This window comes from Hesperophylax consimilis, chromosome 7, assembly GCF_061612785.1.
Source record: "Hesperophylax consimilis isolate HC1 chromosome 7, BYU_Hcon_1.0, whole genome shotgun sequence".
Taxonomy (NCBI): domain Eukaryota; kingdom Metazoa; phylum Arthropoda; class Insecta; order Trichoptera; family Limnephilidae; genus Hesperophylax; species Hesperophylax consimilis.
In genome coordinates, this window is record NC_142842.1 from 15,254,781 (window position 1) to 15,272,486 (window position 17,706).

The 17,706-nt window shown below is 34.1% G+C and overlaps 1 protein-coding gene across 1 annotated transcript; it reads right to left on the reverse strand.

Moving 5' to 3' along the window:
* Positions 1–10: 10 nt before the first annotated feature.
* On the reverse strand, positions 11–15,771 carry Gorab (Golgin, RAB6 interacting). The gene is made up of 4 exons (XM_089633743.1): positions 15,581–15,771; positions 14,788–15,190; positions 11,302–11,442; positions 11–1,577 (listed from the first exon to the last, which is right to left on the reverse strand). Exons 1-4 carry the CDS (start codon positions 15,642–15,644, stop codon positions 1,319–1,321), a joined length of 867 nt encoding a protein of 288 aa, XP_089489869.1. The 5' UTR covers positions 15,645–15,771; the 3' UTR covers positions 11–1,318.
* Between the last annotated feature and the right edge of the window lie 1,935 nt (positions 15,772–17,706).

Below are 17,706 nucleotides of genomic sequence, written 5' to 3' on the forward strand. Positions count from 1 at the left end.
AAAATATAATCTAATCATCATCGTTAGTTAAGAATTAAAAATGATAGTTCACATACAGCTTTAAATAGTTTTCACAATAACATATTCGAAAATCTGATTTGTTAACAAAATATTAAAAACTTAAAAAATAAGAATAGTTAAGGCCTCATTCACAAAGGGAGAATTATTTGTTGACGTGACGGATTTTTCAAGATTTGTAGGCCAGTCAATGCTACTAAAACACTAGTTACTGTAAATTACTGTAATAAGAACGTAAGCATTGCGTAAATTAAAGAGAGTAAATTGTTAACTTTAAAAATGATGGTTGTAAAAGTGCGAATGACTGAGCACCAATTTATTACCATGGTAAAGAGTCTTGGTAGGGAACATTTAACTCCTCTTGAGAATGGGGTTATGCATTTTCGAAACTGGATTTATCCAGTGTTTTAACACTCCATCATTTATGACGAAAGTTGCCGATGCAATAATTGTCTGATATTCATGGGATGATAAATGCTGTAAAATAAGGCAAGATTTAATATGGATCTCAGTGAAGAACAAAACTTGTCAAACAAAATAAAAATTATAAAAATCTCTTAAACTATGTTACATAATTCTATTCATAACAAACTAGTAAAGCATCTAAGTATTAGCAAGTTATTCCTACACAATGTGCTCTTCAGTATTTTTCCTTGAAATATTGCATCTGAAGCATCTATTTTCTAACTGCTCCACCTCCCCTCTCCTAGCCTCATCTCTTACACTTAAACTATTTTAAGTCTATCTGTAATGTTGGCTTTATAAGGCTGGTTAAATATAATGTGTAAAATAATTGTACAAAAATATAATGGCTGTCAATGTTGCTTAGTATGTACTTATTAACTGCCTTTATTGTAGTATTTTTTTATTATTATTGAAATCCCTTACAGTAACACCACTCTTAATAGTTTACAAACAAATACGTAACACACAATCTTTTTAGCGTGATGCGGTCATGTCGATTTACCTAATCGAAACTAATAAATGCATTTATTATTACATATAACATTACTGCGGATCAAGTACTCAAAAAAAATACTTGATTCAAACAATTAAATAGATCAACTACTACTTTAATAAATTGTGATCAAAATTGGCCTATCGGAACAATGTCACAACAATGTGTTAAGATTGAACCAAAATATCAGCTTTTATACATAAAATTATGTATCAAAATACAAATTGTTTATTTTTTTTAATTATTTGTAAATAAGAACACTTTGTATAAATTTTTATAGCACCAATTTGAACTGTTTTAAGCTTTTGTCGTAAGAATAAATACTGTTTTTTGAAAATGCATCTAGTCATCTCTGACAACTACTACTCCATCCTCCATCTCGAGCATCTTCCCCGTTTGTTCGCAGACTCCGCTGACCCTGGTGTCCGGGCTGCTGTAGACCAGCTGGTCCATCAGCGACTCCAGCTTCTTGGCCTTCCGGGCTTCGTTGTGGGCGATGAGGGTGCACAGATGCTCCGTGAGGAGTTCCTTCTTTTCCTTCTCCTTCTGTAGTTTCAGTTTTGCATTCAGGAATTCTTTTTCCACGCGCAGATAATGCTTTCTAAAAAAGAAAATGAATATTTCTTAAACACAAAGAAATATACACAGGAAATGTGAGGAGGATGAAGAAATACCGATTCATTTATGATACCAATGTCCCATATTGGGGAGACATCTTGTGAAACCAGGAAATATCGCCAGACACCTAATGACAGCCCTGAGGAACTTTACTAAAGAGAATGGGCTATTGTCAGAGAATAAGTTAAAACATGGGGGATAGTACAATGGCCCTGTGTCCCGAGCGGTTCACGTGTTTGACTTCTGATGTAACTCCGGGTTTGTCTCACAACTCTTTAAATAAAACTCCGGGGTCAACACAATACTTTGGACTTTATTGTGATAAATACAATAAGCTCTGATGGCTTATTTAGCAGGCGGTAGGAATTATTCTGGATCTCAACCTAAAGGTTGCAATAGTATTTATTATAAACTCAATCCCTGCATTATCGACAGTAATATCCCATCTATGGGTAACCTCTCAAACTACTCTTTAGGAAATCACAACATCCACTCAGTAGGTTGCGGGATGTGGCAAATTCCTTTACAGCTATGTGAAGGAACATTGATAAAAAAATATATAAAAACCCTTTAACACAGTCAATTCGCAATTGTCTATGATTTGACTCAATAGCCGTTTTTGACAGCACCGTAAATAATATCAATATAGTGTCAATAAAACAACCTAATAACATAACCCGCTTAAAAAAACAATATATAGTGATACGCTAGACAAAGTGGCAGTATTTGTGACGGTGGCAGTGAAATTAAACATTTGTAAATTGAAGTGCAAAAAGAGTATTGTCATTGTAACCCAAAATCAACTTTGGTGAAAACATACAATAACCATAGACAATACAAAACTATTTCGCCATAGACAATTTACATAAATTAATATACAGGGTGTATCGGCACTAACCCGACAAACTTTAACCAGCTATTCCTTAGCACATTTGGAGTAAAAAATGTTATGTGCACTTTGCTGTCCGGTAACGTTTTTTTTTAATAAAAAATTAATTAAACATATTTTCACCACATGTCACCACTGTTTTATCCTTTGTCAAAATTTGAAAGCAACATCGCAACTCTCGCGTGTTGCTGCGAACGAAGCCCGTATTACATAATCCAGTACCAGAAAAGAAATATTTTATTTAACAATAATGATTATTCACATTTTTCGTATGCGAATCACTGATTGTCTTCTTGTATTGTACACATCAGTTTTATTTTTGTATCTAAATTGTTTCACCTCTGGAATGCTTTGGTTTCACCTCTTACGCGTTTCACGTATTAAATAGTCTAATTTTGAAACTAAGAAACTAATTAGTAGATTTCCTGAATTTATAATCGAAGTCCAATAATTCTGAGCACTTTTAAAAACAATTTTCCTCACTTAGGTACTTATCAATAATAATAATTGGATTATTTGAACAGCGCCGTTGTTTTTTAAATCACCGTAAGTGCTCTGTCAAAATGTTACTTGCTAGGCTATCCTACAACGTATATTTTTTAATAAATTTAGTTATTTACAACTTCGCGGAATGTGATTTATGAATATTATTGCTTATGTTAAAAGCCTTCCAGAATTACCGGAATATAACGAGCAGCTTGACACACTTAAGTTTATTTCCACTAATTTGAAGGTACAAAGAATGTATAGTTTTAAAAACAATCCCGATGAATCAAAAAACGGTTCATATAAAACTGCTGCGCAACACACTGAGACAAAGGAAAGCACTCACACAAACGTCATGACTGCATTGGATTGACCACCTGCAAATGAATGCTGCCAGATTGCTAATTTATTTAAACAATAATTATTAAATTTTATTTAAAATATCGCAATTTTTTTAAAAAATCGACAATAAATTACAACTATAATTTAAAAAAAATATTCTTAACCCCACGCTTTTTCGTAATTGATTAATTAATTCAGAATTTAAACGTTGCTTGAAATGACTAGCCGTATTTGGTGACCAGATCTGAATATCCAGGTTCAGAATTTAAACGTTGCTTGAAATGACTAGCCGTATTTGGTGACCAGATCTGAATATCCAGGTTTAGAATTTAAACGTTGCTTGAAATGACTAGCCGTATTTGGTGACCAGATCTGAATATCCAGGTTCAGAATTTAAACGTTGCTTGAAATGACTAGCCGTATTTGGTGACCAGATCTGAATATCCAGGTTTAGAATTTAAACGTTGCTTGAAATGACTAGCCGTATTTGGTGACCAGATCTGAATATCCAGGTTCAGAATTTAAACGTTGCTTGAAATGACTAGCCGTATTTGGTGACCAGATCTGAATATCCAGGTTTAGAATTTAAACGTTACTTGAAATGACTAGCCGTATTTGGTGACCAGATCTGAATATCCAGGTTCAGAATTTAAACGTTGCTTGAAATGACTAGCCGTATTTGGTGACCAGATCTGAATATCCAGGTTTAGAATTTAAACGTTGCTTGAAATGACTAGCCGTATTTGGTGACCAGATCTGAATATCCAGGTACTTCCTCACCTTCCACTCCTTCCCTTAGCCATAAAACTTACCCCAATTCAACATAAAAATTGTTTAAATTATCGGATGTAATGAAATGCATAATAATTAGACCCCAAAATACTTAATTATTCAGGGAAATAAACCCCTGAGTCATCAGTTGGAAATACCAACGACATTAAGTGAAATTAACAATGCAATAATCCTATTATTGCATTGTTTAAAATTTCACTTAATTATTAGCATTAGCAAATAATATTGGGATTAGCAAATAATAATTTACGACAATTTACTCGGAAATCAATAAAGCCAGAATAATAAAAAAAGAAAGTTATCACTTACGTCGTCTGTAAGTGGCTTTACCAAAGTTTGATAATGCCGTCAGAAGGTGAAACAGCTGTCACGCGTAATAATAATTACAACTAGCAGAACTTGTTTATAAACACACTGTTTTTATAAATTTTTTAATAAGACTGTTAAAATAAAAAAAATCTCTAAATTGAAATGGAGTTCTACAAACTAAACTTAAAATCAAATAAATTTATTGCGAAGGTTCAAAGTACTGTACTGTAATATTATATTAAATAATTTTTACGTGTTTAATTATTGTTTAAAGTCAGATTAAAGCGATTAAAAAACCCACCTGGCAATTCTTATTCGAGTTTCGTTGTTTTTACGTATTGGCGCGCTTACAAGCATCAGTCGTCTCATTTTTAACCATTAATATTTAGTGTGTAGGAAAGAGAGAAGACGCTTTTCGACACACTTGTCGAAAAACTTGTTGAATGCCGACGGGCATACTCTTCTACAGATTTTATTAAATATTGATATGTAGGTAATATTGATGTGTAAATGAATGACATTGTGAGAATTTTACCAATAAATAATAAATGAAAATGCGGACATGTAGTTTATGTTAATTTTTTTATTGGAGCATTTGTTCGAAGTGACTACCATTATTTTCGATGCAAGCGTGTAGTCTTGTTATATTTTGATTATTTAAGTTTGCAGGATTTGCTTTAATTTCTGCAGCGGCTTCCATCACTCGTTCGAGCAGTTGCTCTCTTGAGGCTATTGGCTTAGCATACACTTTTTCCTTGAGAGCCCCCCACAGGTAGTAATCCAGGGGGGTCAGGTCGGGTGATCTTGGTGGCCAAGCAATGGCCGGACTTCCACGGCCTATCCAACGACCAGGAAACTCGACATCCAAGTAGTTCCGCACAGCAATCGAATAGTGTGGTGGGGCTCCATCGTGCTGGAACCACATTCTCCGTAGTAATTCGAGGTTCACATCTTCCAGAATCTCGCCCAGTTGCACTTGTAAGAACTCCAAATACATCGGTCCATTTAGTCTGGGAGGCAACTCGATTGGACCGAGTATTTGATTTCCCAGGATTCCTGCCCACATGTTGATGGAAAATCTGTCCTGGCTCGACGACTCCCGAACAAGCTTGGGGTTTTGTTCAGCCCAATGGTGCAAGTTGTGCACATTTAGCACTCCTGTTTTAGTGAACTGTGCTTCGTCGGTAAACAATATGTTTTTCATGAAGTCTGCATCTCTTATGACATTATGCAGCATTCTTCTGCAGTACACGACTCTGGAAAAGTGGTCATTCTCCATGAGGCCTTGGCAGCGCCTATAGTGAAAAGGTTTGAGCCCGTGCTTCTTCAGAACTCTCCATACCGCCATGTGTTCCCTGTGTCCTATCATCAGAGCGACCCGACGCACGGACAGCGTGGGGTCTTCGGTAATTAAGTTCAGGATTCTCTCCTCAACTGCCACAGGAACGATGTTGTGTCCTCCGCCGGCGCCTTCAATCCGTCCGATGCCACAGTCACGCAATTGTTGATACATCTGAAACAAAACAACAAATAACAACTGCTTTTATTATTCAGCTCAGTAATAATGTCAATTAAACAATCGCGGGCTTTTTCACTCATTTTATTTTTAAAGAACACTTATTTTAGGCACATATCAGAAAACTTACGTTTTCTCTTCATTTATTTCATTTTTTTATAGTAAAATGTATAACAAAGTGTTTTAAATTATAATTTTCTTAACTAGGTACGGTTGATATCTTGGATTCACAGGGGTGAAATTGAATTCAAGTAATTTAAATAATCCCATGGTGAGAAAGGGAGTGAATTCAATTGCAGTGAATGATGCATTTATTAGAGATTAAAATTAATTAACTTTTTAAAACGCCGTTTAGTGACCACTGAACACAAATCACCTAAAGTACAATTTACATTTTTAAAGTTGGTGGCCCCTTGTTATGTTTTTAATGTTCCCAGTTTAAATTTCAAAAGCGCTTTTTGGCATTATCAATGAATGTAAATAGTTTCAATAAACAATTGATAGGGTACAAACCTGGACAAAGGTAGCATGGTGTGGGACGCGTCTTCCAGGAAACCTCATGCGATACTCCCTTACGGCTGCTCGTGAATTTCCATTGCAAAATCCATAAACAAAAACAATATCTGCTTGCTCGGCAGGTGGATAATTGAGGGGCATATTTCAACAGTAAAAACTTAGATAACAAAACAAAAACGAAACTAGAAACTTGATGACATGCGAACTCCCAAAACAGCACTGACCACTGATACGAGACGGGGTGGCGGGAACCACACGGGACTTGAGACAGAATATGTGTGAAAGAGATGACAGTAGCGCGGCGTTGCCAATTATTTTACCCCTATACTGTGGGCAGTAGCGGAGTGTGGAAATTTTATTTATTTTTTGTTTTTAAAAGAAAAAAAATGTTACCGGACAGCAAAGTGTACATAACATTTTTTACTCCAAATGTGCTAAGGAATAGCTGGTTAAAGTTTGTCGGGTTAGTGCCGATACACCCTGTATACGTAGGGGCATTTTTGTTCCAAATTAATAAACCAAAAAAAAAAAAAAAAAAAAGAAATAGAAAATGGCAAATACAAGAGGAAAGGGAGTTATAACGGAAACCGAAGAAAAATTTAGCATTGATAAAATTATACAGATTATTGAAAAAAAATTTGAATCCATGAAAAAATAAATTATATCAAAAATTGAAAAACAAACCCAGGACACTCAAAAAAGCATTGATTTTATGAGTAGTCAGTACGATGAACTAATAAAAAAACTAGAAATAACAATTCTACAAAATAAAAAAAATTGAAAATGATTTTGAAAACATTAAAAAGGAACACCAGGAAAAGAATATCATTATTAAACAACTTGAAATAAAAATTTCAGACCTCGAATACAAATCTCGGTCTAATTTCTTAGAAATAGCGGGCATTCCCCAAAAAAACGGAGAGCAGCAGATGGAGATAGTAAAAAGAGTTGCGGCGGCGGCAGGAATGGAAATCCAGCACAATGATATAATTGATATAAAAAGGACACATGATAGAAGGAACAATGCGCCACCGAAACTGCTAGTGGAATTTGCGGAAAAAAAGACAAGAGACAATCTTCTTTCTAAAAGGAAAAATATTAATTATGCAGCTATAAAAGATATCTCCACCGAACCAATCTATATTGCAGAGGAATTGAGCCCATATCAAAGGGAACTGCTCTGGAAAACGAAAAAATCTGCCAATGAAAAAATGTACTCCTACGTTTGGTTCAAAGATGGAAAAATAATGACGCGAAGAATGCCAACCGAAAAAATAATTTATATAAAACATGTAGATGATATAAAAAATATTGTATAACAAAAGGGCACAAAAACGATTACGAAAAAAAATATAAAAATGGCTGACATTATATTAACCTCGGAACCAAATGATCTATCGAATTTAAATAACAACTCTTTCAATATACTACACAAAAACATAAGAAGCATAAGAAAAAATTTTGATGAATTGCAAATTTTATTGAAATATTTAAAAGTTAATTTTCTAATAATAATACTTACTGAATGTTGGATAAATCATAAATACATGAAATTGGAAATTGCTGGATATACAACCTACTCAAGTTTGAATAACAAAAAACAAAACGATGGTGTAATTATATACATTAAAAACGAAATAAAAGCCGAAGTTGAAGAAATTATTATCACAAATGCCAATTGTTTAAAAATTAAAATCAGTAAAGAAAAAGCTATATTAGCAATCTATCGATCGCCCTCAACAAGAAACATCGACCCATTCCTTAAATCCGTAGACAAGGAACTCTGCCTTCTTAAAGAAACGAAAAACATATTTATTATTGGAGATGTAAATATAAATATTTTAGAAAATGGACACCCTAAGCGAATTCAATATCTGCAGATGCTAGCATCCCATGGACTGGAAAGCTTAATAAATGTTCCTACTCGAAAAGTGGACAACAGTGAAAGTTGCATAGACCATATAATGAGTAAAACAAAAGACATTACTCAAACTGTTGTATTTAATTCAACTATAACCGATCATTATACAACTATGCTTTCAATAAAAATAAACAAGTCAAATAAAATGAAGAAAAAACCATTAACAACAGAAAAAACAGAAATCAACTGGAATATCATTAAACATAATCTACAATGTACCGATTGGAAAAAACTGCAAAGTATGAACAATACAAATGATGCATGGAATTATTTCATAGAACTTCTTCAGAATAACATACTATCTAATACCACAAAAATTACTAAGAAAATCTCACACAAAAATGTACATATTAAACCATGGATTACACAGAATGTTATAAACTGCATAAGAAAAAGAGACGAGTTACACAAGAAACTTAAAAAAATTCCATACGATATACACATGTTAAGATACTACAAAAGATACAGAAACATTTGCAAAAAAGTTATTATGTGTACAAAAGAAACCTACTATAAGAAAAAAATTCTAGATTGTAAACAAAATCCCAGGAAAATGTGGCAAATAATAAATGAAATAACCAGTTCTAAATCTGCCAACGTTACATCAATTGACGTGCTGAATATAAACAATGTTCCCAGGACATACGCTGATAATCCTGACCAAATACTTGAATACGTCAATAATTTTTTCATAAATATAGGATCAAATCTAGCAAAGCAAGTTACAAAATGTAATCAAGATGTACAAATAAACGAACCACCTGAGCAAGGAAATCAGCTCAATTTTAAACAAATTACAGCTGACGATATCAAAAACACAATTTCTTCTTTAAAATCAAATATTTCTTCAGGGGAGGACACAATCTCAACCAACGCAATAAAATATCTCTGTAAAGAACTTATCGATCCACTTACATACTTAGTCAACATGTCTATAACGAATAGCATATTCCCTACAGCCCTCAAAAAAGCGATTGTTATACCAATATTTAAACAAGGATGTAAAAATGACATAAACAATTACCGACCAATAAGCCTACTAAATACATTTTCAAAAATATTGGAAAGAATACTAAAAAAACAACTCTTATCCTACTTAGAAGACAATAAAAAATTATCAAAAACTCAGTATGGATTTAGGGAGAACTTAAGTACTAGTGACGCCATAGAAAAAATTACCGATATGATCACTAAAAGTTTAGACAGTGGAGAAAAAACTTTGGCAATCTTCATAGACTTACAAAAGGCTTTTGACACAATAGATCACAAAATACTTTTTTCAAAACTTTCAAAAATTGGTATGTCATGTACAACACTAAACTTACTAAAAAGCTATATGACGGAGCGTACACAGAGCGTCCAAATTAATAAGAGAAAAAGCAAACCTCTCCTAATCAACCATGGAGTACCACAAGGAAGCGTACTAGGTCCGATATTATTTTTAATATACATTAATGATATCTGTAACCTAGAAACAAGAGGAAAAATCATTAGTTTTGCTGATGACACAGTAATTTTATTTAAAGAAAAAGATTGGATAAATACCTACAAAGAAGCTGAACACGGACTTGGTCTCCTGCAAAACTGGCTTAAAAGAAACTCCCTGACGCTTAATGTCAATAAAACAAAATATCTGACATTTTCTAAAACAGCCAGAGGGCAGCCGTCAGAGGACCTTAATCTCAAGTTACATTCATGCCAAGGCATTTATCAAAAAAATCAAGGCTTATCATGCCTCTGTCCCACTATAGCACACTCCAAAAGCATCAAATATCTTGGAATTGAAATTGATGATAATCTCCGTTGGAACTCACATATAGATGTAATTACAAAAAAACTAACCAGGTACATATACTTCTTTAGAAACATTCGCAATATCCTCAATATAAACGATATTAAAAAAGTATACTATGCTTTGTGTCAATCACAAATAGAGTACGGAATAACTGGATGGGGGTCTGCCTTGAGCACTCACACAGAGCGGCTCAATATAGCACAAAAAGGAGTATTAAAGACTATACTGAAAGTTCCGCTTAGAACACCGACAGAAGAAATATTCAAAAACTTCAATGTTTACAATGTACAGAAACTATATTCAAAAAATATTTTATTTAAACTGAAAAAAAACATATCCGAATACTCCACTGCCCAACATAAATACACAACCAGGGCAAAAAGCGAAAATATCCTGATTACTCCCAGTTTGAACACATCCTTTGGACAGAGAAATAATAAATTCCATGCTATAAAATTGTTCAATGCTCTACCAAATGAAACCAAAAAAATAAACGAAATGAGTATATTTAAAACAAAAGTCAAAACATGGCTTAGAGATCAAAGTAATAATCAACTTGCAAACATTATGAAGACAATGTAAAGACAATTCAAAACTAAATACAAAAATTTAAGAAAAACTACAGGCCGCCTCAGAACAGGAAACCCTAGTGAGGAGGACTGTGAAAAAAATACAAAAAATATACTTATATTATACTTTAAACCTACATAATGTACAAATTTTGCTATTGATATTAATAAAAAAAAAAAAAAAAAAAAAAAAAAAAACAGTCTTGCACACGCTTTGGTAATAATAAACAGGGCCAGCCTTAAGCCAAACAGCGCTCGGCGCATGTAAAATATTGGCACCCCTTGTCAAAACCAGTAGACGGCTTGGTAGGTTATCACTGTAATCAATAATATTCCAATGATTGTATTTTGGGTAGCGCCATTTTTATGAAAAATAATCTCAAGGGTGCTTGCTGTATTAGGACTGTTAGGTATTATCAGCGCCTTGGCAACTTGGCGCCCGAAGCCGACTGTTCCAATTGTGCCCAGGTAGGGATGGCCCTGATAAGTTAACATGCAGATAAAATATCAATTGAAAATTAAACTAATTCAAATTAAACTAATAATTTAAAATCATCACTTATATAACTTACTCTGCTTCGGTGTAGACAAGACACGCACTTTCAATTTTCTTGCGGATAATGGAAACATCATCAGAAAGTTGAAGATCTAAGGTCTGCAGTTCTTTTTTAATGTTATTTAACCGACTCACTTCATCTGCAGTTTGTTTAGATCTGAAACCAAAACAACATCGGTCTTACTAAAAAAAACACTTCACAACTGTTAAACTGTGTTTTTATAAAGCATTGAACAAAGACTGTACAATTTCTAGTTCGAATTATTACTAATAAAGAATGTCTCTGAAAGACCTGGCAACATTTTATTTTGGCAGACTGGCGGATTTTCCCGGCAATATTAGTATGTAATATGACAGTATTGATTTGTGGTTAATGATATATGATTCAAATCATGTTTTTGATGATAATTTCTATTCTAATGAGCAATTCATTATTATTTTACAGTATAATTCAATATTTTTACTTTTTTTTGTTTTAAAGAAGTCAAACATTCCCGGGTTACGAATAACCTGACAATATTCGAAAATCTCCTACTACCACCACAGTAAATGAAAAATGTTGCTTGTGTCGTGATGGAGGACATATCCAGCCGAGGAATCGAACACAAGACGCCTGGGTGGGACCCAAACGCGGTGCCAACTCGTTATTTTTGTCAGTTTTAATCCCTTAATAATGCCATATTGTGAATATAGTTTCATGTTACAAAAAAGCAAGGTTATTTTGTATATATTATTTTTTAATCGAAAAACTACCATGAAAATAATGGTTTTTGATAACCTAATAAATATTACATACAAATACAAAAAATCAATGTGTATATTGTGCCAAAGCGAATCCAAAATGTCTGATTTTTGGCTTTTTCTCTGGGAATTATTTTTTAGTTATTTTTAAATGTATGAGATAAAAAGTGAATTTTTATGTAAAAGCCTCGTTGGCATATACAGGGTGTCCGGAGGTAAAGTGCACAAACTTCGGGAGGCAATTCTATATGATAGTACAAGTAAAAAAAGTGATAACTTTTTTCGAAATTTCAGCATTTTAGGGTAGTTTTCAGGTTCCAAAGTTGAATTGTTTGTATGGAGAAATTAATTTCCTTCTATGGAAAAAATTTTTTGCATGGAAAAAATAAAAGAATTTCGAAAAAAGTTTTTCATCTCTTTTACTTCTACTATCATGTAGAATCACCTCCTGACTCCCGAGCACTTTACCCTTGGACACACTGTATAACATACAGGGTGTCCATACATATTAATAAATAATATGATTTATTATTATTAAAGATTTGACACCTATAGAAAAAGAAATTGGGTTAATGCCTTAAATCGGAGTAATGATTGGTTGAAGCGTTGTTTGCTTGTATCACTTTCCGCAAGATTCCTTTTATACAACTCTGACAGGATTTATAAAGTTGCACAGACATGCAATACCTTCACTTTCAATTGAACAGGCAATTAATATTTTATTGAAATAAAGCTTTCAAATTATTCGGATTTTTGTTAAATAAGGCGTGGATACACGCAAGAACCAGCTCCAACATTTATATTGATTAATTTTTATATCATGCATAAATATAAATAGTGTTTATAACACACTTATTTTATTACTTTTATAGATTATTTTTTATGTCTCCTAAACTTATCCATGGTTCAAACATTATAATTGAATCCTATAATTTCTATACCCGCTATATCCGATTTTTTGACAAAATGATCTGAGTATGACATCTTGTTCACATTTTTGCGAGCAACAAGGGGAGCCTAAAATTGAGTTTCAAAACCCTCCTTATCACGACCAAAAACCATGTTAAAACTGCGAGTGAGAAACCAAATCCGCTATATCATACAGAAAGTTACTATCAAAACGCGCTATATCGGATTCAACCAATCACAAGCAGTTATTTTGCCAAAATACAATATGGCCACCGCTCTGACGCCACGCTCGTGTGTCAAAATGATCTACACATGTGTTTCTAAACCCGCCATGTCAGCTCAGTTGACTTTCAAAAGCCTCTATATCACGAATATATATATGAAGTGAGTATCAAAATCCGCTTTATCCATTTTATTTATCGAAATTACTTAATTATTGCTAGACATATATAGAAAAATAAATGCTTTTCGAAATTTTATTACTCCAATTCATTATATAAAAAATTGTAATGCAATTACTTATGTACGCTAGAGATGTGACAGTTTTTTGCGGTTTTCTCCAAATCAATGAAAGTTGATATAGCGGGTATAGAAATTACACGACTCAATTATAATTTTTTTCTTTTTATATTTTGTTTTCACAGTAAAACTACACCTAAGTACCGTTTTTGCTTGGATTAATAATGAGTACTTCTTTCCTGAAACTCAAGCATCAGCTTACATTAGGAAAGAATATTATAATAATGGCACAAAATTCTACACTGCAAATCTGTTGATTATATAAAATATTTAAAAAAAAATAATACTACCTAATAAAAATTTTTAAATTCCATTTTAACTGATGGGTTACGCAATGTTAGCACCAAGAAATGGCGCTGTGAGTTATGGCAAGTTCATAACACTAGTTTTTTACCCCATTGCAAAAGTTAGATACGTTCCCCGAGGAATGAGGCGGAAGTATTCCAACAAGCAGCACTTCACGAATCAATTTTGTTCGGCATATAATGCGTAATTCGGCAATTATATTTTATTTTCAAAATGTGGTAAAAACTTACAAACGTTTTTTGATTAAAAAACTAGTTTTACCCTGCCACACGTTGCTGTGGCTCAGTCTGTCTGTGCAAATAGAGAAACAATAGTGCGTGTTGCTTTTACGTCTAACAGATGGTGCTGTTTTTCAAAAAAGCATGTTTGTACAACAGATGGCGCTGTTTTTTAAAATAAGTGTTTTTTTACCTGTCACAGGTGACATCTATATAATATAAAGAATAAATAATGCAACTTTTTGTCAAAATTTCAAAGCAATCGGAGAAGAACTTTCTTAGAATTAAGATTTTGAACAAACGAATATTAACATTTTTATTTGCATAGATAAATAAAATAATGTGTAGCCCATTCGCAGACTGCCCCCCACCGCTCGCTGACCACTAATCCCCCATTTCTATCCCCTTCTCTCGCCGGCGACAAATTTTAAGAGCTACGCTGGTTCTGAAACGAAATACCAATCGACTACCATAATACGGACAAGCATGTAAAAACCTGTATTCAAATATATTTTATGAATAAAGAAAAAAAAAAAAAAAAAAAAAAAAACAGTTTCCATAGAATCATAATACCATGGGTAAGACGGTACAATTTACAAAAACATAATTTTGCAAAAAATAAATTTAAAAGTTATTATGAAAACAGAATCAGCTGGCGAACGCTGAAAATGTTGCAACGGCACTCCAAGAGTTAAGCCAATAAATTAAAATGGTTGACTGCATAAACAAATTACTTAGAATCACCTTTCACAATGATGCCATTGTAAAATAATAATTAAAAACAAATGCACTGACTTCAAACCACTAACCTGTCATCCAAGGCCTTTGACAGCATTTCTCTCCTTTTTCTATTTTGCTCTTCGATCAACTTCTGCTGTTTGTGAAACTCCTCCACATTAATTTTTTCAAGCGGAGGAATATCATAATCCGGGCTGAGCACCACTTCTTCGAATTCTGCATCGTTAATAGTATTCCTTAAGTTATTATTCGATTCGGAAAAATCCGGCAAATCAGTGTTGTCCATTTTATCAACTTCGTCTTGAGATTTTTCCATAACAATTACTGTTTCCTCTACCTTTGGTTTACTCAGCCTAGCTTTGTGGTCAATAATTTCGAATTTTGGGTCTCCAGACATTTTTTTGAGAGTCACAGTGTGAGGAGTGGTTTTGGTTTTCATGTTGGCCTTCTTTACAGCATTAACATGACTGACTTCTGAAAAATTATTTGATTAGAAATGCAAGACTTTTCCCAAAACATATAATAATACTAGCTGAAGTCCCTGTTGTTGCCCCAACTTACAGTGTTTCGAAATCAGACATAGACAGTGACCTTCCTCTCGTTTTGAAGGTCAAGTGTACAAAATTTCATCAATCTCGGAATAAAACTGTAGAATTGCGGGCTATTAAACTTTTTTTTATTTTACACAGCTGATAAACAACCGTTTACCATTCGTTATTCGGTTGTTTATCAGTTGTGTAACATTTAAAGCACAGGGCTGTCAGTGTAAATACATAATCGGACAATTGCAAAACTTATAAGTCAAGAGTGTGGGCGCAAATTGTTTACAATGTAGCTTGGTATTATTAGAACATCGTTGATTACCTTTTTTAGGGCTCTTTAATTTTTCAATATCTTTCTCTGTAAATCCTTTGAAAGTTCCAGACATTTCGATTTGTATACGGATTAATTGCACTAATTGAAATCACATTTTCCGAACTAAATATTAATATTTACAAAAATGACACGTCCCAAGAAGAAAAAAACAACACACCATTGCACCATAGAAAAAATAATCATGGAGCTGTCAAACGTGTTCCCAAACCGTGGGACTTTTTTCTTTACTTTGTTCTTATGGGGTTGCTATAAGTAGCACAGTGCTTTTTTCACCATTTCAATGTACCAAAGGCATTTATTTATATGCTGATGAATGTATCGATAAATAATTTCGTTCGTGGGCACTCTGAGAAGAAGCCATTCCCACGTTATAAATACCGTTTTAACATCTCCAATGTCAAAATAAAATATTAAAATGCACAAAAGCGTTTAGTAGTTAAAACAATCTCATCTTCCGAACGCAACTAAATATTCTCAAAAAAATTGCATTTAAGCATTTAGGAGAGAACCATTCACATGCCTTGAGCGCAACCATGTATGATTTTATAGCACTATCTCTAAAAAATTATATCTACGGCCAGAGGCGGATTTGCAGTCTTGGCCGCCCTAGGCCCTAAGGCCCCAGACCATGTAGCCGCCCCTTTCTCAGTACCCATCATATTGACCAGGAGTATCCAAACTTTTCAGTAAGTTCCTAGGGTCAAAACCGTTTTAATTTTCCTGCCATTATCATTCATGGTTCATGGGGTGAGATTTGTCCAGGTCTTGGCGGCGGATACGTCTGCCCACCTGCTGCGTGGCGGGCCGGATCGAGAGAGACTGGGTGAGGGAGGCCTTTTGACCTTTCCAGCCGGACTATCTTGACCCATCGCCTTGCACCGCAGTTGGAGGGATGTATTCATACGTATGTCACTCCTGGACACACTAATCCTCAGATTCCTACCCACCCCTCATACATTTTCCTTTTCAGAACTTCCTATCCTTCCCTTCCTTAAAAAGACCCTCCACACAGCATCACCTAAGATGACATAGGTCGTGAGGGAAAATATTTTCCTCAACGCCTCCTGTGTGGAATTAATGTAAAAAAATACGCTTGCTAAATTCGCTAGTTCAATTACTGTATAATTGTCGATTGTCGTGCGCTGTGTGCTGGTTGTGAACAAGCTTTTGCATATCGCTATTTCGTACGTAGAATATTTAGGTACTTAGGAAGTAATTTCTTGTTATCATCTGTGACTTTTTTGTCACGATTGGCCGCCCCTAATATCTGGCCGCCCTAGGCCCGGGCCTACATAGGCCTAAGGGCAAATCCGCCTCTGTCTACGGCACAAAAAATATTCCTGTGTTCAGAACTAAGTGTTGTAATATATAAAAAATCAATTTTAATGTTAAAATTGCTTAAGGTCATTGATAAAAAAAACCATTCTAATGTTTGGAAAGTAAAGGTCGCAATCAAAATAATTTCTTTCCGGAATCGCTTTCTTGCTAATTCTGGAAAGATACCAGTTCAATGTTCTGAATGCATCATTAGTGTTCTCATAAATCTCATAAATGCAAATACATATAAAGATTTCATTTCTTAGACACTCTAGAAAGAAACCATTGCCATGTTATAATGTAGTTTTAGTATCTCAAAAGTCAAAATTAACGCACGAAGGCGGTTGAGAGAGCAACCACTCCCATGTTTCGAACGCAAACTTAAACTTTCAACTCGCGGTTACGCCCACGCACACTGGTAAAATTTGTCAAAAATACAAAAATAAAATAAAATATTTATTTGTGATTATTAAAATACTCTGTAGAGTGCCTCTGGTCTTTACGGTGTAAAGACGGGGAGCTATATGGCCTATGTTGTGGGCAGCGTTGTGGGACGGTTAAGGAAGGGGCTGTATGAAGAAATTTATTAATCCGAGTTTCGAAGAGGTGCGGAATAAATTTAAGAAGGTGTAACAGTTTCCGGTAGCTCATTCCACACAATAGCCGACTTACACAAAAACTAGTCAAAGAAACAACCCGTTCTCATGATCCAAGATCAACTATGAACGGGTATTCCGCTCGCGTTATCGAGTTTCTCACACATTCATATCTACAAAGGTGATCAATGCTGCTAGTTG

Excerpts from the sequence above, each read along its gene's own strand:
- Gorab (XM_089633743.1), bottom strand. The coding sequence starts at position 15,644 with ATGTCTGGAACTTTCAAAGGATTTACAGAGAAAGATATTGAAAAATTA. Across the intron at positions 15,191-15,580 it reads ATTAAAGAGCCCTAAAAAAG|AAGTCAGTCATGTTAATGCT; the intron begins GTAATCAACGAT and ends ATAATTTTTCAG. Across the intron at positions 1,578-11,301 it reads CTTGTCTACACCGAAGCAGA|AAAGCATTATCTGCGCGTGG; the intron begins GTAAGTTATATA and ends TTTCTTTTTTAG.